The 19854-nt window shown below is 40.6% G+C and overlaps 1 protein-coding gene across 1 annotated transcript; it reads right to left on the bottom strand.

Moving 5' to 3' along the window:
* Positions 1-3897: 3897 nt before the first annotated feature.
* On the bottom strand, positions 3898-16625 carry LRRC31 (leucine rich repeat containing 31). Its single transcript, XM_010080132.1, has 10 exons — positions 16613-16625; positions 14727-14981; positions 13312-13461; positions 12748-12915; positions 10052-10219; positions 9020-9187; positions 8085-8252; positions 6777-6944; positions 5424-5591; positions 3898-4254 (listed from the first exon to the last, which is right to left on the bottom strand). The coding sequence occupies exons 1-10, from the start codon at positions 16623-16625 to the stop codon at positions 3935-3937; spliced, it is 1746 nt and encodes a 581-aa protein (XP_010078434.1). The 3' UTR covers positions 3898-3934.
* Positions 16626-19854: the final 3229 nt, after the last annotated feature.

Here is a 19854-nt window from a genome sequence, read left to right as displayed (position 1 = left end):
GAAGATGGGGATTGGACCTTCCTCGAATCTAACAAAAGAAACAAAGAAGGAAAAGAAAGGAAAAGGAAAGGGAAAAGATAAGCCTGTAAAAGGAACGGGAGCCAAAAAGTGATCTATGGGCAGCAAACTGCACAGAGCTCTTTCCATTTACAAGAAGGGCAAATGTGAGAGATAAGAGAGTAGGAGACAAGCAGTATTAAAGCATTTGAATCAGTGAGTGTTACAATGAAAACAGATGATTTTCTGAGGTTTGTTTTTGTGGTTTTGTCAACATTGGCAGATTCTGAAATAATTCTTGAGATTTCTCTTTCTAAATGTATGTTATCTCAAAGCATAAAGGCAGCTGATTAACTGGAAATTAATCTGATCTGTAGGAATCTGGTTGGATTAAGTGTTTGTTGTTCTGAATCCCAAAGTATTTTACATGCAATTCTTAGAAATCTGTTTTTCAGTCAGTGAGGTACAGACATATCTAGAGTGAAATAATATTTGTGGCCCCACCTACTAGAGGTTATTTAATGAGTTTTACATTCAGAAATGATCAATACCTTGTTGGGAAATATGGAGGAGGATTCCAAGCAGTCAGAACATATGCACTTCTACCAGAACCTGCATTACCATCCTGCCTTACAGAGGTGTAAAAAGCTGTTTTGTAAGTATCTCTACACTTTTGCAAAACTGCTCACTGATGTTTTGACAATCTGTAGTTACAGTATTTTGAACAACTGCAAGCTGACATATCCTCAGCTCATCTCTGAGATACCTTGGTGACAGTTTGTAAAATGTCTGTATATGACAGGCTTACTTGAAAGCAGAGCATCTGCAGAATGCAATATGCTGCAATGATTCTGGGTCCTGGCATGTCGTAACACCCTTGTTATTCAAAAGAACCATGACAAACACTCTGTACTATAATTCTAGTATGCAAAATTTATATGCAACCACGTCTTTCCACTGCACTTTGCAAATAGCTGTTTGTCTTAGGCATCTGATGTCCTTGCCTAGTTTTTATTCTGTATTGCTTAGTTACTCTTTAAACCCCTCCAGAGTTTTGTTTGCAGCACACATAAAGCACAGAGCCAGACTGGGACAGGCCACTGTGCAGATTCAAAATGCAAGGGTGGGTGGGAGCAGAACCCTTTATTTAGTTTAATTGGCTGGTAGGAACTGCAGTCCTGCTCTGCCTCCCCTTGTCTGAGTTGCCTCAGAGAAGGTGGTGGCATCCTGAAGGAGGTGATGAAGGCACGGTCACTGACAGCCAGCTCTTCCTAGAGCTCCACCTCCAGGTAGCACTTTCTGAATGCTGCAGCTACATCTGCATCCAGGGTATGGATCTTATTTCTCTTTGGGTCTGGTGAAATCTCGTTAACATGCTTGTTGGCAGGAGAGAGCTGGTAGTGCAGAAAGGTGGGACGGCTCAGGTTTGGTTTTCCATTTTACTATGTAACTGATGCTGTTTTGATTGTTTGGAAGTGTCTTATGGAATTTTTTCACCCTAACTGAAGGCAAAGAGGAATGGAGAGAAGGATGATTCAGAGACTACCAAGGAGGCAATCACTGGAAGAGAGAGGTTTCTGGGAAGACTGGCAGATAGATGGGACATTTAATAGAAGTGATCTAATAAAAGCTTTTTAGTGGCACAATAGGTATGACAGAATCATAAGAGGGCAAAGGACTGAGACGGGGACCACAAACAGCAAGTGGAGAGATTGCTAGCAGTGAGTCCGTACTGTGCTCTGGAGCTGAGAATGAGGAACCCACCTACGACAAAGCCAGAAACCCAAACACCGAAGTCCAGTTCAGTCAGTAAGACTACAACAGATACCAGACATTAAACACGGGCCAGCTGCTTTACTGAATTAGAGAGAGAGGTTCCAGTGGAAAATGAGTAATTCAGTGAGACTTACAGAACAGATAAAGGAACAATTTCCCAGCTGGACCAAAGGCAGATTTGAGGATGAAAGTCCCAGGAAGGCAAGCGATTAAGAGAAGAGGTTGGTGTGCTGCTGTTAAACAGAGATGACGGTACTTTCACATTAGAATAACTCTCCTGGCTTGAGTCACTGCTTGAAAGTCTCTCTTGTTATCCCTGTATGAAACAGAAGCTCTTTGCTTAATTTCAGATTTTGATGATCTCTGTAGAAAATAACTGATCCCACACTGCAGCAATTTCCTGCTACCTCTGACCAAGACATTCCATTTCATCTCACATTTCTTAGAGCTGGGGGAGCCAAGTGCACTTTTCAAGTGGAACTGAAACTAGAACCAGTAAGTCCATGGAGACCCTCACGTGAAATAATGGATTAAATGATAAAGAGGTATCAGCACAGCACAGCCAGCTGCTAGTTACAACCCTGACCAGCCAGAAGTTGATGTTTGAAGGGTCACCCAGACTGAAAGCTGAGTATTGATCTGCATCTGCATGGGAGAACTTGCTGAGAGGGGTCCTAGCAAGTTAGGAGAGTATCACTGAATGATCCTGTTGTGCCCCTCCTCCGGGAGATTGCTGCAGCATGAGATACACTCAGGGCTAATTGAACAGTTACTTTATCCCTCAAGCTGCCTCAGGATTTCTCTAAGACTCCTCACTCAGTGGGCAGATCTAATATCTTTACTTCCTAAAATACCTTACCAATGAATAATCCCACTGAAGTCCTTGAGCTCACGTGTGGGTTAACATGCTCCATGACACGGGTAACTATGCCAGAATTTGGCTCTGTGTAAGCAAATACAATAAAATACCAAATATGAAATTATCAAATAAACAAAGGAGGAGCCACTTACATGTCTCAAGTTGGTGCTTATTCTAACAAGTCTTGGGCACAGAGCAGGGTGCTCTGCTCTTAGCTAGAAGCTGCCCTGTGGCTTTGAATAATTGACTTTGTTTATTTCCTTCATCTTTAGGATACGGATAAGAACACAGTGCATGTCACAAGGTGTTGTGAAGGTTAATGGATTAATCCTGAATGGAGAAAGCATGAAAGCACTGTGGGAACTCCCACTGGCTTTCAGAAGCTCTAGGTCAGACTCTTAGATCTGGAAGTTTGGTTTTGTGCTGCATGTCATAAAGGAGTTTGTACAGAAAGTGCAGTCTGGGTAAGGCTGAATGAAACAGCTCAGGATGAGAAGGAGCATCCCTGAAGTATCCTGAAATCTTTGCATAGACTTATCCAGAAAGCTTACAAATTGCTCTGCATCCAAAATCCTTGTTAAGGTAGCAGGACACATGTTTGATTTAACCTACCACAGCATTTCCCTTACCCCTAAGACCTCCAAAGAAAGCAATGAACAGTTTCTTACCTTGACTTTATGCTGATTCCGTACATAGGACTTATCTACACCATGAGATAACACCAAGGGCCAGAGCAGAGGCAGAACAGCTCCTTCTGCATTCTTCTTACTGGACTAATATATTACCCTGAGTTGTTCAGATGCTTTCCAAATCTCACAATTATGTAGATTTAATGCATTCACAAAGAGGCAAAAATTTTGGGGTAGAAGAAACTAAAATTTAAAACATTTCAAGTATTTTCACACTAGAGACACTTTCCTTATATACACAAGGCCATATTCACTCTGCCCACCCACCTGGATTTGCACATGCTCCAGCCACTTCCCTCCATTGGCAAACCTGCACTGTGTCCACCTGAAATCATCATTGCACTTTTGACAGTAGTCATTGCAGTATTCACAACATGAAGATTAAGCATATATTGTAGCATAAACATGGCCCAGAGAATCTGAAATAATGTTATTAAATGGAATTATTTGCACATGCAGAATCTAAACAACAGTTTTTTATAATTGTGAAACTATTTCAAGAGCTCACGTGAGACAACATTACTAAAAACCAGGCAGTCTTGTAAGTTAAAAACACTTCATAATTGGTTCATGTCCTGCTTGTGAAAGGCCTTCCAGAAACCTTCAACCTCCATCAACAGTCAAAACGAATGTTTCTTTTGTTGTCTTGATTAAAGCTTTCCAGTCGTTTCCGCTGTGATTCTGAAAAGATCCATCTTTGCATCCCCAGCTCTGCCAAGGCAGGGAGCTTTGTCAGTGCTGCTAACAACTCGCTGAACCACATCCCACAGTCACGAGAGGACGATGGACGAAGACTGACATCCAGCTCTGAGAGTTCTTTGAATACTGCTAAGCCTTGACAGAAAACGACCCACCCTTCGTCAGAGATGTTGTTATTATAACTCAAATCCAGCTTCTGTAATCTGGCTAGATGGCCATCCTGCGTCAGTAACACTGAAAGAAATTACAGACATAAACACAACTAATGCATCTTGGCAATTGCTTTAAAAGCTTTTTAAATAATACCATATTATTTAAGGCCTTTCAGCAGTCAAACAGCAAGATTCAACTCCTCAGCAACATCAAATCACTTGCTGTTGATCTCAGAAAGATCGTTTTATCACAGCTGAAGGACTGTGCAACATTTAAAACATGGCAATTCAAAAGGAACAGAAGTATTGGTTAAAATTGTATGGCAACCTGAAAACCTTTGAGTCAGATGAAAGGGGGTTATATCGAGTGCCAATTAAAATACGCAGACAGACTTTACAGGGACATTCAGAAAGATGAAAGCAAAACTAGATGAGGTTGCGTGATTGCAACAGCCACCTCTCACTGTGGGAGGGTAATGGGCCTACTACACCCTAAAGGGCAGGGGAATCCTTAATGTATGGTTGGCAAAGGAGACACTCATCAAGGGTGATGTTTGAAAAGTCAAAAATATTCAGGCTTCATCTCACTAGCTTTCAGGTTTCAGGGCCTTAATAGCTGTCACACAGCTATTGCCAGTCTCAGACACCCAAAATGAGGGGCCATGAGTCCGTCCCACAGAATCACAAGGACGATTATAAAATAAAAAAAAAATTAAAGGACCCTAGAATTTATTCCTTCATTGGCTTCCCATTTTTCAGGATTTCTCAGCAGCCGCTACGAGGTGGGCTAAAATATTTCTGTTTTAATTCTCCCATAATAGTTTGACTTCGGAAACAGACCTAATGGACTGAGAGCTGGTAGTGCGTGTATTACTGTCTGTCAGCATGTACATTTCTCATAAATTCCTGAACCCAAAACCAGCAACTGAGCAAAATAAAAATCCTCAGAGCTTTAAATATCTGATATGAAGAACAGACACAAAACCTACAGCGCAGTCTTTTTGTATTAATAGCTAAAACTGCTAAAAGATTCTTCGCATTTTTATCCATTTCAGCTTTTGTACTGTGCATGTACAGGACACAGAGTCTTCAGCAAAATGAAAACCATTTCTAGGAAAAATATTGCTGTATTTTCCATCTTTTAATTTGATTTATGCAAAAACGTGCTCAGCCCATGGAACAAGTCCCCTCTGAATTGCGGTCTCAATGCCCTGGCTCCTTGACTGCTGGTAAATACCATGTTATACATACTTAGAAGTGCCAAATCTTCAGCCACCAAGTTACAGCTGCTCAGTCTTAACACTTGAATCTCCGTTGCAAGCTTTAACACTCCCAAAAGCAGCTTTAGGTTCCCACCAACGCACTTATTCCAAGAAAGGTCTAAGATCTTCAGTTCAGGAAGGTGAAGGGCAGCTTCAGCTGAAAAGATTAAGACCAGCAACTTCTGCTTACTAAGAGAAAACAACATGGCCTCAATAGACAGCTCACCGGCAATTCACCTGTAAACAGACTCCTAACAAGCTGCCTACTTGTGCTTAGAATGACTTATTTTATCCTAACAAAAGTCAGACAAAAAAAAAAGTCTCCTTTGCTCTTTAAAGGATATAAGAAGGGCCTGCCTATAGAATCTCTAAGGACTCTGTGGAGGGGTTTCTTATCTTTCTGTTTACGTTATAGGTTTGACCTTGTCCCACTGAGGTCAATTTACTATAACAGCTTGGTTTTAAACCATTTCCTATCAATGTAAAGACAGTTTTTTTTTTGCTGTGAACTCACCATGCAAGGTGAAATGTTCTGTATCTTTTGACAATACCAATTTCCATGATGTCACTCTTACATAATAGCAATTATATAAATATAGTACTCTTCCTGCAGGGACCTCAGACCAGTTTAGCTTGCTACTGCTTCTGCTGAAGGCAGTCAAGTTTTACTATAGGTTTCAATGTCACTAGTAAGTAGTAGAAAATATAAGTGCACAATACACAGTAACTAACAGATCCCTCTGTACTTAGATTTCATGGGCCATATGGAACACCTATCAAAGGGACAGTGTAGCCACTAATCCACTGAGATTTGCAATAAGTAGGCAAGAGGCTGAATTTACATATCCTGTGTTAGATTGGGTTTTTCTTCATGGCTGTGCAATATCTTTTCCCCTGCTGCAGTCACTGCCTCAATTCTTCCACTGCCCCATGCTTAACTCTATCCCAGAATGTTTCTACTTTCACCTGCAGTGAGGTGAAAAACATTCAGTGAAAACTTTGCCCCACTAAACTGCAAATGCTGTTAAAACCAAACTATAATTACATCATAATACGAAACCATGTTTTGCTTTCTTTTCCAAAATGAGGGAGTATTTGAAAGCACACTATCAGAAAAAGGACTAAAAGGACTTCATTCAGTCAGGTATAACGGGGGAAAACATTCAATGGTTTTCCCTTACAACCAGGTCCCATGAAGCACTGGTTTCTTTACAGGCTTTTTAACTCAGGTCCTGTGGTATAATGTAACCATGATCTTTGGAGTTCAGCCAAAGGAGAATTAAGTGCTTTGTCCCACAAGGATACACAGAGAATAGACACACTTTAAAAAAAACATTCCTACCTAGTGATGAAAACGACTCTTTGCCTAAACCACAATTGCTGATGGCCACAGATTTCAACTTCGGTAAAAATCTGAGCCTGCCCAGAAGAGGATCAGATGAGACTCCTACATTTTTATTCGAGGATAAATTCAGCTCTTGAAGACTGGAGAGTAAAGGTATCACCTGGGCTATGAAAACATGAAATATTTATTAGACAACCACCAATCCAGAACAAATATGTAATTTTATATTGGCCTGACATAATTTCTTTTCTTTGTAAATCAATCCAAATGTCAAGGCCAAGTTTTGACACTCAGATTTACGGTGAGTAATATTTTAGACCATAAATAGCCTTGTCATTTTCAGTAGGAATGTTTAAGAAATTAGGTATTATATACTGTGTGGAAAGTTGTCAGAACATGGCTTCCTGTTGAAATTTGCTAGGTGAAGTCGGGAAGTTAACATTAAATGAGATGGGGGTTATTTCCAAATGTCTTCACTGCTAACTGAAACTCCTTTATATTAATGTTATTATTCTCTATTGGTCAAGAAATTATAAATAAATCATGATTGCTATTACTAATAGTTAGTACTTCCAAATGCTTCATCAGCAGCTTTTCAAATTCTCTTCTTTATCATGGAAAATAAGATGTGGGCATTACAGGCTTTGACTCATGGGATTTTTTGTTGTTTTTGTTCTAAAGAGTAAAAAAACCACGTCAAAAAGTTATGATAATGAAAATGGGAAAATAAACTCTCTCACTGAATGAATGGGAATGTCTTTTTCTTCCTAAGAGCATTTACGAGCTGGACCAATCCAACCTGGAGACTGTAGTCTTCAGCTTTTCTATAAAGCACACAGCAGCAGCAATGCAAGATCTCCTAACATCACTCTCGACTTGACTTAAATCTCACCACGGCAGTTTTACGCAGTTACATTTACATGCACATGAGCACCTTGGATCCATGACAATTTATACCAGCGGGGGAACAGTCCCTGGATATTTTCAAAATTACTGATTATCAAAAAAAGCAGTGCTTGGTGGCAGTTCCTACATTCCCATCATAGGTCTGAATCATAGTGGATTCAGGTCCTCCGTTCTACATGTGATCAGACACTATGAGATTTCCTTTGATACAGCAAAAAAAAAAAAAAAACCATTCCATATTGATCAAGAAAGCTATCCTCCACACTGGATTTTCAGAACTCCTTAATTAAAATGGACTGAAATCTGCTAGTCTAGGTCAGGCAGAATCTCTTATGCCTTTGAGATATTTTCAGAAGTCAAAACCTACATTCTTAATGGATTTCCTCAACATGTCCTTACACAAAATGGTCATGTCCTCTTCTGTTACACAGCATTGGTGGAGATCAAGGACTTCGAGATTTTTCAAGCTGGCAAAATGAACTGTTGAGTCTTTAAAGCCACCACCAATCTCTTTGTTACATGATATGTCTAATTTTCTTAGCTCGGCAAGGTGTTGTAAAGCAGTGTCTGAAATGGAAAAGAGAGCATGCTGGTCACTGGCTGCTACAATAGCACACGGCAGGGCTTTAGCGTTTATTTACTTTAACATCAAAGTTTGCAAAAGGCATTGCAGGCAAAGCTCTTGGACTAAGCTTCAGTGTATAATCACAGCAGACACACAGTAATACCGCAAAGCTTCCCACCCATGCAACTCCATTCTTCTCTGAAAGAGCAGGTGAAGGTGAGGCCAGCTCATCCCTCAGATCCATTCAATCCTCAGCCTTTTGCTGAAATTACTACTGAATGTGCTAATTAGTGCCAGTTGTTTTGTTTTATGGACAAGAGTTCCACTAGGGAGACATACAGATAATAAGCACATTTCATATGGCTTCACTGGACACTTATTAAGTGATAATGGTGAATTTGGATTCCCCTCTGAGAACAGGATTAGCTTGTTAAAAGTTAGCTAGCCTGTCTGTGCCCTTGTCTATGTTGTGTCTGGGGAGAGAGGAAGGATGTCCAGAGAGCCATTAATCTGCCCTAAGATGTGCCTCAGATAAATGGTGTGGAGGGTGACTCTCCCCACTGACTTTCATATGCTTGAGCTCAGGGAAGATAAATGCTGCTTCTGCTGAAAGTCTCTGTAGTCTTTTATCAATCCTCAAACAGCAAATAACGATTGCTCATTAATACTGCCAAACCATCAGCCAAATCCCACCTCATTGCCTTTCTTAAATGGTTTTCAGATGTACAATTTATTCAGAATGAAAGTATTTCTGAACATAAAGTCTAACCTAAGCCCTGGAGGCTGTCTTGCTTTAATCCACACATGTGTAAGTTTAACTCTTTCAAGCCTGTCAGGTTTTTCAGATTCTGAGCAATAACCTTCATGCTGCAGCCAATGTGTTTGTTGATAGAGAGATCTAATACTTCGAGGTTTGGAATCACATTTAGAATTTCAGCTGGGGAAAAAAAGGAAAGAAAACCAGAATTGGTAATTGTCTGGAATATATACAGATGCACCCTAGAAAAATATAGCACCATGACAAACAGGAAGAGGTAGGCTGGTTTTGCCTGTATGTGTGGTTTAGACTTACTAAGTTCCTGTTCTAGCTAAAAAAATACAGAAAACAAAGATCAGATAGGAATCAAGAAAATCAGTGAAAAATCTGTATGAAAATAAAGGTGAAAAAATACAAGGACAGTTACAAAAATACAGGGGAATAAAAAGCAGGAATACAAAGAGAAAGAAAAAATTTCTAATGAAAAGATGTTGCATGTGGGCCATCTCCTGCAGTGGAGATGAGAGCACAAGGGCTTCTCTTTAGGGAGAAAATATCTTATAAAACACTGAATCAGATCAAAAGGCCACACAGGATTAAGCTAAAGTGAGAGGAAAGAGGGGAAGAGTGATCAGTGGTTGCCAACTCAGCCTAAATTCCCATCCCTCAGGCCTTCCTTCCCATCCCATGGCTAACTACATATTCAGCTGCTTAACTTCAAGCAATCAATGTTGGAAATTCTGGCACACATGACTTACTCAGGGTCTCAAAGGATCCAGCAACCCTGGACCACTGAGGCTGCCAGACTATGGTTTAGATCTTGCTATTCTTCTTAACCCTACCTCACATGATTAAAGAGAACAACTTTCTTCTTTGCAAGAAAGTGCATTAAATCCCAACACTGTGTGGTAAATACTGTTATAATGTAGAGCCTGAAATAAATCAACTCTCCACTAATATTGTGCTCAATACAGCCATCATCTAAGTCAAACAAGTTACATTTTTATGAACCCAGTCTCAGTCCATCTAGATGGATACATGTACCAAGCGATTCTCCATCCTTTGCTGTCAGGTTACAGTCTGTAATTTTCAGAAGTTTTAACTTGCACCCTTTCCGGAGTTTTTTTGTCAGAAGTGATAGTTTTCCACCTATGTTGCTGTTCCATGATAAATCCAGTTCTTCAAGTTGAGAAATAATTTCAAATGCCTCTCCTGTAACAGACATCCAAGAAGATTCACTCTAGGTACCAATTTCAGTGCAAGACAAAAATACAGGTTTCGAATACATTAAAGAGGAAGGATAGCTACTTAATTCTCAATTTATTATTTTTTGAATAGCTTGACAGGAAAATTGGTGTATGCCATTAATTGTTGCTACTGCAGCAATCTTTTATAAATTCTCACCTTGTCTAAGGAGCAATAGAGATCACAAGTCATTGTCACAGCACACACAGACCTGAAATTTATTCAAGGTTCCCAAATCCTCATCAGACCGTTTGGCCATTGTTGTAGACCTGTGCCAGGACCCAGAAAATCTAGTCTATAAGGAAATCAATACAAGTGACAAGTCTGAATTTACAGTCCTGTACGATACTGCTCTATTTTATTTGGCAAACTTCCAACATTCTCTCTACACATCCAGCGGTCATTTTGGAGGGGATGAAAGAAGTCCTCTTACAACTATTTCTGAAATGTAGAAGTTTTGTTTCTGACAGGAATTTCTGACTCACTTCATAAGGAATCAAGATGAGCATTGTTTTGACCCAAACTAACTTTCCCATGATGTCAACACATACAGCAGTGATTTTGATTACATTCTGAGAAACCAGCCTTTTCCAGGCTTGATGTGCCTGCCAACATGAACTGTCTTAGTGCTTCTTTGTAATACTAACATCCCACTCCAAAATCCAGCTTCTTAATTTCCTTTGTAGAGGAGGAAGGCAAATATACATTTGCATAAACTAATTCCCAAGAAAGATCAATTAATCAGGCCATATGCAAATGCAATTTCAAAGTGACATACACAAATTTTGGATCTAAAGTCTTGTCATCAACCTAATAATTGGAATAATAATAAAACCCTTTCATGTCTGTGTGTTTTCATAATTAATTCTTCACAAAACATTTATAATAGAAAAATAATTATATCTGTTGTTGTAAGTGAATATCCAGGTTTGAGAGAAAATTTTTATTTTTGCATTTATTTTAAATTATTACCTCATTCTTGAACTCTGAGCAATGCTCTACAGCTGAGAGGTGGTTTTGCCTCTGCAGATAGCCTGTTTCTGTTTGACATGAGGAATAGCATTCTAGACACATTTTCCACCCAGAAGATAAATAAAGGACTGTAATTCCAGGAATGGTTTCCTATCACCTCTCACAGTCACAGCTCTGAGTAACCACACAGGAGAGGTTGATATTATGGTTATATTTGAGGCATCGATTTCTAAGCAGAATGCACTGAGTTTGCAAGTGGCCAGATTTCCACAGATAGATGTGGACATAATCAAACAGGCAGTATTGACCTAAATATGCATGCTATTTTCAAAATCGCAGGCAAAATCAATGCAAACTGACTGTTGCTATTCCATATGTCAAGGGCATCACATTTTGACTGGAAATTCAAGTCCTGTGATCAGTCTTGTGTCTGTCTCAGCAGAAGCCAAGCCAGAAGCGGGAAGGAAACAGCACAAAAGAACCAGACAGAATAAATCAATTGGAAATATAAACAATAAAACTTAAGAGAAAAAAAAGTATGAGAAAAGGGTTTGAAAAAGAATGAAATAAATTTGAAAAAATACGATAGAAAATGAAACACAGATTTTACCCTCATCAGAAACAGACCAATTATTTTCACCACCTTTTGTAGAGATGCATTTTTGCTCCCCAACAGATAGCATGACCTGCTTTTGAGCTACCACCATGTATGTAATTTCATTTCTGAACCTTTCCTGGAAAAAAACTGGATATGAATGACATAAAACCCAGCTTTCTAACTCAAACCGGCTTTCAGAACTTACAGAATAAGCAGTAGTTTTTCTAGTTCCTAGTTGATCCAGTTTGCCTTTCTTTTAGACACACATTACAGACCCACCCCAGAGTAAACTCCAGGCCTAAAGGTAAGTGACTCAGCATCAGAATGGGAGTGCTTAACACCACCTTTAGAGCCTTTAATTCTCATGCTTTGCAGAAAGCAGGGTTCAGGCACTCCAAGCAAAGAAGCAGACAAATAAACTTCTCCCAGACTGCAAAAACAAGTCATAAAGTTCCAAGGCAGCACTTCTGGTGTCAAGTCTCCTCCAAAAGACTAGTTTTGGTTTGTTTTGGTTTTTGTTTTTTTTTTTTTGTTTTTTTTTTTTTTGTGATAAGCACTCTTCTGTCCTGCAGCATGACGACCTAAGCTGACCCTATTATGACTGGCTCTGTTTCAGTTCTTCTGTCTCCCATTGGATATCAAAGCTAGCCAAAAAATACCAATCCAAACTGAAAACATTATTTCCTGCAAATCTGACTGAATTCTGTGCCCTTGTGAATGTGAACACTTCATACCCTGAGGAATGAACTCAGCAGAGCTACTCAAATGTATAAGGACAATCATAAGCCCAAGCTCTTTCTACTGTTTCACAGCGGGAGTTTACATCACCCAGCATGGAAGCAGCAGGAGTAAGATGTAGAAAGAGATGAGATGGATTACATTAGACTCAAGCTGTCTGGAAGAAAATGTAAATTAAATCCTGTACCTAAGGAGGTGACATCCTCAGCTGTCAGCCTGCAGTTGTTGAGTCGAAGGACTTTTAACAGGTTTACGTGATGAAGATAAATAGTCAGAGCTTTCAAAGTTCCACCAACACAACCATTCCAGGACAGGCTGATCTCTTCCAGCCCTGGGAGAAGCGGCAGTAAAGAAGCTGGAAAAAAGGAAAAGAAAAAGCGTATTGTTTGCATGTTATCTGCACACGCTGGATGTAAATACATCTTAATATGGAGATGTTTTCTACAACCAATATAGCATTATAAAGCCATGACAATTTTACCTCAGCTTTCTTATCTATAGTTGGAGTGTAAGGACATTCACCTGCTTCACAGACCTGTATGATTTTTATATTTAAATATATATATTACATGTTTTATGTAATTTATTAATTAAAATTTCTCAGGGACCCGGGACCACCAGATGAAATGTTAAATAAAGCCAGGCCTGTATAAAAGAAAGGGAAAGTAAAAGAGGAGGGTGAATAATTGGGTAGGCAAATAAGAATTAAAGAAATGTATAAAGTGACCAGTCAAATAAAATGTGTATTTACCCAGCTCTGTTACATCTGCTGCACTTAATGCACAATTGCTTAGATCCAGATTCTTGCTGTTGGGTTTCTTTCCCACTTTCTGCATGAATTGGTTAAATCTCTGCTCACCAGATGGTGACTCCGCTTCAGAAATGAGATGTGAAAGTCCATCTGAGTAACAAAGAAATAGGGCCCTGGTTACCTCTGCTACTAACACAATGTGTAAAACCTGTCTGTGGCTGTCGGGTGAAGACTTCAGGAAACAAAATCCGTCAGTAAACTGGGCTCTAGTTTTGATCAATGTGGACCAATAACCTGAGTGACAAGATCACTATAGATTTGATCACTACAAAGCTCCTGATGTGGAGTGAGAAAAAAATCTCCTGTTGCACATCTCCACGCTACCTTATGCCAGTGACTTTGGATGTTTGCACCACCAGGTCATGAAAAACCCTGAACTGCAGCTATTCTGGATAAACAAGTCGTACAATCACATCTGTGTGCCTGCACTGTAGCCACACTGCTGCAATACAGTCTGCACTTGATCACTCAGCACCGAGTGGCCCTGCAATTGCGCGGTGAACCTGCTGCTTCCTTCATGACAGCCTGTGTTCATTTTCGTACATCGTCTGTGTAAGGCAGTTCCTGCTTTTTTTGGCTTTCCAAGGCAACCCCCTCTTACCTTCTTCTCCCATGCAGTTTGTACAGCAAGGAAAATTGCATTTACATGCATTGCTAAACCCTTTTTAACAAAAGAGTAATTTCATCTAATGCCTATAGCTGTAAGAAAGCAGCCAAAAACTACACAAATTAGCAATCCCACTCTCAGTAGCTGTCCTCTCATTGTTTCCCCAAACCTACCCAAAACTCTTACAACAAAAGATGGGGTTCTAAGCCTCATCTTCCAGGTCCTTTTTAAAAGTAGCCTCATTTTTTCTGGTGTGGATGTAGAGAGTATTCTTGTGTGCACAAAATAACATACATTAAGAATTTCCACTCCCTTCCCCTCCCCCTCACGAGTGTCAAGTGGTAGGAAACATCTGCTCTCGTCTTCAGATTGCTTTAGCAGCAGGACAGACAGAGACCGATCTTAAATGCAAGAAGCCAAGCTACTGCTCAAAGCTTGGCTTTGAAACCAGATAAGCTCTACAACTAATGAGCGGACTCCAGCACTGACCTCTCACACTGGAGATCAAGAGAGAGGTCACCCAAAAGCTTTATCCCTCCTCAGCAACATGGGTTTCACTCCTTGTTTGGCACCTATCAAATTGGAGGGCATATCCTTAATAAAGTTCCAGTCAGAAGCAAATCCTGGCTAAAGGATAAACTGTAGGCAACAAAATACACGATTTTGTCTGTCAAGAAAGGCAACTGATTTTCCATGAAATTTAAATATGTATGCATGCACATATATTTCATTATTGTACCAGAATTACCTTCTACAGAGAGATCTTGCTTCTCACTCTGATCATCAGCTCCAGAGTTGTCTATTTCAGTTTCAATTTCCCTCCTGTCCTTGCCTTCAGATTTCCCAAAGTCAAAGCCCCTGAAGATTTTTTTGATGGCTGAAGGCTGCTCTTTTCTTTTCCCAGGAGAGGACCTCTTCCCTTGTAACTGTTTTATAAAAATGTCAAATGGGGAACTCTTTGGGACGTCCTCTTCATGCCTATCCTGGCAGATCTGAATGTCACCTTTCAGGGAATCAGCAGACAGAGAGAGAATTAGTTTTAGTAATGTTTACTCTTGCTTACCCTCTTTCATAATGGCAGATGCACTGAGAATTTCCTACCATTCCCTCCATGCTCATATCAGAAAAGCGCTGTTTAGTAGACCAGACTCTGAACTCATTTCTTGTCCTTCAAAAGGAACTGGTGATGTTCAGTATTAGCACAGCAGACTCAGTGCTCCCAGTTCTCAATGGTACCAACTATCACTCTCTGCTGCCCTGTTAGTGCAGACTGTCCCTAAAGCCACCCCACCCGGCTAACCTCCCTAGCATTTAATCTCCCGGTTCAGATCCAGTCTTGTGGCCACATTAAGGAGCAAGGCTGAGATGTCCCCGTTCTGAGGGGATGGCAGGTTAAGTTTGACACCAAAGTGCTTCTTCATGCCAAAGGCCAGTCCAGCAGTCCAGAAGGTGGGAGGAGGAGGTGTGCAACAGGGAGTACAAGGACATCCTGGCCTGGAAAACATCACACGCTGCCAAGCTCAGAGGAGAACATGCAAACAAAACCCCATGAACCTTAGAGCAAAGCTGAAGTGATAGTGCAGAAAACAACCAGATATCATAGCTATGAACAGTGGGAGTGTGCCACTGCTGGAAGAAAACAAGCCCTCCAGATAGCTTGTTTGGAACAGTTCAGTGCTATCGTGATCTCAGTTTCAGTGACTAATTCACAGGTAAATTAAAGCTTGACTTTATAATTTAAACAAATTATTTCCATATTTCTATTTATACTACACAAGCTATAGCATAATCTGGTGATTCTGAAGCTGCTTTGTTTTTCTCTAAACATTAATTATTGCTTTTTCTTTAGTTTGAATTCGAGCATTCACCTACACACACGTGCTTCTAACAGAGCAGTCATAAAGACTAACCAGTCATTCATCGGCTTTTGCTTTGTGAGGACATGAGGAAAAGGTATGTATCAAGTCTTGTTGTGTGCTATTGACTGCAGGGGGAATGACCTGTGCTCAGAACTTGATCCTGTAATACACCAGAGCTCATGAATGGATTTCTGTGCTCACACAGATTCCCCCTTCCCCACTACAGATCTGCACACAGAACTCACTCTACAATTTGCTGTCATCCATATAGTACATGAACTTGATCATTTTAATAACCATCAGTTATATAGAATGCCACTGGCATCAACTTTCAAAAAAAGATAAACACGGGAAGTATCAGCACAGAGAGTTTTCATGTTGTTATAGCAAGAGTTGGGTCGGGGGAAAATGTCAAAATAAAGCAAATGTATTTTTTATATACACACTTTGTGTGTGTGTTTACATATATATATAAATGCGGGTGTGTTTATTCTGATGTATATATATTCATGCTAATTTTCTTATTGTCTTAAAAGTTATCTGCCATGATACAAGTTTTCAAGGGCAGAGCACTTAGAACTACAAAAAACTGATGCATTGTTTAAAGTCTTGCTCTTAATAGCCTGTTACAGCTGTATTTCTTACAAGTACAAAAATTATACAAAACAATGTACAAAGATGTACATGCACATTTACTGAGCAGTTAAGCAATGCTGGTTACCCTGGCTGTGTTTTCATGCTGTAGAGGGGTATAATTTTAAACAAAGAAACATACCTGTCTTTTCCATTGGTACACTTGAGGATCTCTTTCACGTTTTACAGTACTTTCAGGGCTTGCAGGAGAAGCGAGCCATGACATGCAAACAAAATTGCACTTCTTTCTCTAATACAATCTTTCATGTAGCTTTCTTTCAAGTTTCTGTCTTCATCAATCTGATAGCAGCAGCAGCTCTGCGCAAGCCATTTGTGGGCTCTTTCACGATGCCTCTGTTCCTCTGCACTGTCTCCCAATGTCAGCCTGCTGTCCCTGGCCTCTCCTTTCTGCAGGGGTGTGAGAAGTCCATTTAAGTGCTCTGATCACGTCCCAGTTTAGATCACTCACAAAGCAGAAATCAGGAAGTGGCAGCACAGACTTTGATACTGCACGCTAACCTCTGCATGTCCCTGAAACAGCTGTTGTTAGAAGAGGCTGAGTCACCTTACAGATCAGGTTACAAGACTACCTGAAGAAAAGCTCTTTGTTTTTCCACCCCTTTTGTCCATACTGTTCAGAAATACTGCTGGAGGCTAAGCAAAGCCGTGCTGTCAGCAGGATGTTGCATAGTTCAGTTAAAAAAAAAAAAAAAAAAAAAAAAAAAAAAAAAGAATACAGAGGACTAGCACACTCCTGCTCATTTTAGGGCAACAGGCAACATGAGAGGAGAGGTCCTACAGCATCACCTGGCACAATCTGCTTGTAGGCAGCAGCATGAGACAACATTAGGATGCAATCATTTGATACATTGTATAGATATAGCAAGCTTCACTATACCTTTTTTTGTCCATCTGCCCTATAATCTGATTTCCATGAGGGCAAACATTACAATTTCTAGCTTAAACATACTCATGGCCATTTACCCTCAATCTCTTTAGCTTTGATGATTCTTTTTAATCTGTGAGGTCTTTGTTTTTGTAGGCTAAACCAACCAAACTCTTCTTGTCTCCCCTCATGTGGCAAACTCCCAATTTCCCTTATCATTTCCTGCTCACCTTTGTCTGCACCTGTTGCAATATAATTTATACTTCCTTAAATATAGGGGACGTTCACCGATATGTTTACACTAAAGACATATGCAAACTGGAGTGCTTTTGGTGGGGGATGATAAAGCTGGTCAACAAAACTAACAACTCCGTTGAAAGCTGAGCTGTGAGGACAGTGGAGGTGTGTCATGGTACATGATTCAGACAGGGTGGAGTGAGGCACAGGGTGCTGCTAGGAGCCAGCAGGACAAGATTAAGAGAAAAACATAAAGTGAACATCAGGAAAATCCTCCTGCCCATGAGAAGTACCACGCTGGGAAACATTTACAGTAGGAAAAAAATGCACAAAAGCACTGCAATGAAACACTGAATTTCCTGCAGGAATGGCGGGCACATTTCTACTCCCAAACAAAAGGATGTCCAAGTTGGCTTTAGGGTTTTCTGACACCCGGAGTGGCTGTCCTGTCCCAGTTTCTGAAACTAGCATCTCACTACAGACCTATATCCACTGGGAAAGATCACTTCCCTGTGTGCTAATTCACTTCACGTGTTCAGGCATCTCAGCTATGCAGACAGTCAAAAACTCCAAGCATTTCTGTTGAGAAGGAACTCATTCAATTTGACAGCTCTTTTCCACTTTACTTGTGCTTAACAGAGTGGCCAGGAATGAAACAGAGACAAGGCAACCCGTGTTGGTGAATATGTGGCAGGCTCTGCTGGCCCAAGACACTCGATGCCTGCTGCCGTTCAATGAGAGTGTGGAATGGGAATATTTGATAATCTCTGCTCCCTGGAACTGCGGAAATTGTTAAACATGTTAAGCACCAATTACAGTGGTTAGGCTGGGCTAACCTGAATGCTCTGACATGAGTGTGCTAGGTGATGTGTTGCCCATTCAGTAATTCCTTCCCCACTTCAGGCTGTTGAATGATAGTGAAAATACCTCATGGCACCATGACAGCATCCCTGTAATCTGGAGAGAAGGGAAATGCAGTTTTGCATTGCATTGCATGACCTAGTTTCCTCTTCCTAGAAAGCAAATCAGCAAAACTAGAGTAAGACAGCTGCACTGGGCTGGAAACATGAGCATTACTCTGCAACAGCCTAGGCTGTACTGTGAACATGCAATAGACCACGACGGTCAGGCCCAGCCATGCCCCTGTTAAATGCTAGACTGGGCCTTGCTCCATCAGTTTCTGTCTCCTCCATGGCATACTTCCGAACATGTGTCCTGCTCCTGCCTTCCAGACCTGTGTGTCTTCTTCTTGCAGTATGTCATGGACAGCACAGGGCAGGCTCAGCTTTTGGAGTTTAAAAATAATAAATGCCTTCCCCTTTCTATCCAGTTAAATGGTTTGTGACCATCTGCTGAGTGCTCAGTGTCACACTTGTTTATATCTGCTCTTCCCTCTGTGTAGACCTGGGGCAAGGTTAGGAACAGAACCCGTTTTGGAACAAAATAGTTAAAGTTGCATCCCACACAGCATCCACTGGTGAGAGATTAACGTGGATTTTTGTACTTTGCCTCATTGTGACTCCTTAATCCGGCATATATTCCAGAGAAATAATACCATTAGAGGATTAGTGCCACAAGTTCATTTGAAAAAAAGGATTTGCAAACACTGAAATCCTATATTCTATGTACTTAATCACTGAGTATCATTTTGGGGATTTCCTCTCCCTTTAGCAGTGTCTCTTTCAATGAAACCCAAGCAAAGCAGCAATTCTGTTTTGGATGGCCCTTATTATCCAATAAAGAAAAACAAAACCCCAAGCATCTGGTGAGAATAATACAGAATCTAAACACACTGGACTAAACCCACCTTTACTGTCACACAATCAGTGTAGTTGTACCAGGGAGGCACTTGGCCCCATATTTATATGGAATTTAATGATTTTGGATGTTCATCTGCTAGGGATTTTTAATATTCTGAGTCCTATATCATGAAGTAACACGGTGACTCTTGGTTGTTTAATGCAGTTCCCTTCCCCAGCTTTGCTCACACCCAGTGAAGCCACTGTTCTCGCTGTGGGAGAAGGAGACGGAATCACTGCCATGTTATTCTTTCTCCCTTTCCTTAGCACACATCTCTGCTCCTCCGTTTCCCCTTTATGCATGACTCTCACTGCCTGCAGCAGCCTCCATGGGCTTCTCTTGCTTGGCTCAATTTGTTGCACGCTGCCTAGGTGAAGGGGGCAGTTGCATGGGCCAAGAAATTGCTGGGGGTGGAAAAATGCTTACTGCCCCATTGCTGACTTTGCCAATGCCAAGTGACT

The sequence above is a fragment of the Pterocles gutturalis genome, unplaced genomic scaffold (genome assembly GCF_000699245.1).
Source record: "Pterocles gutturalis isolate BGI_N339 unplaced genomic scaffold, ASM69924v1 scaffold19, whole genome shotgun sequence".
Classification (NCBI taxonomy): domain Eukaryota; kingdom Metazoa; phylum Chordata; class Aves; order Pterocliformes; family Pteroclidae; genus Pterocles; species Pterocles gutturalis.
The sequence above is the reverse complement of the archived record's forward strand: the minus strand, read 5'-3'. Positions and strand labels throughout refer to the sequence as shown.

What these genes read in the sequence shown, in the direction of transcription:
- LRRC31 (XM_010080132.1), bottom strand. An exon ending in GCAAGATCTCTCTGTAGAAG is followed by an intron (nt 13,462 to 14,726) that starts GTAATTCTGGTA and finishes TTTGTTACTCAG; the next exon opens with ATGGACTTTCACATCTCATT. An exon ending in AGAGTCGTTTTCATCACTAG is followed by an intron (nt 5,592 to 6,776) that starts GTAGGAATGTTT and finishes TAATCTTTTCAG; the next exon opens with CTGAAGCTGCCCTTCACCTT.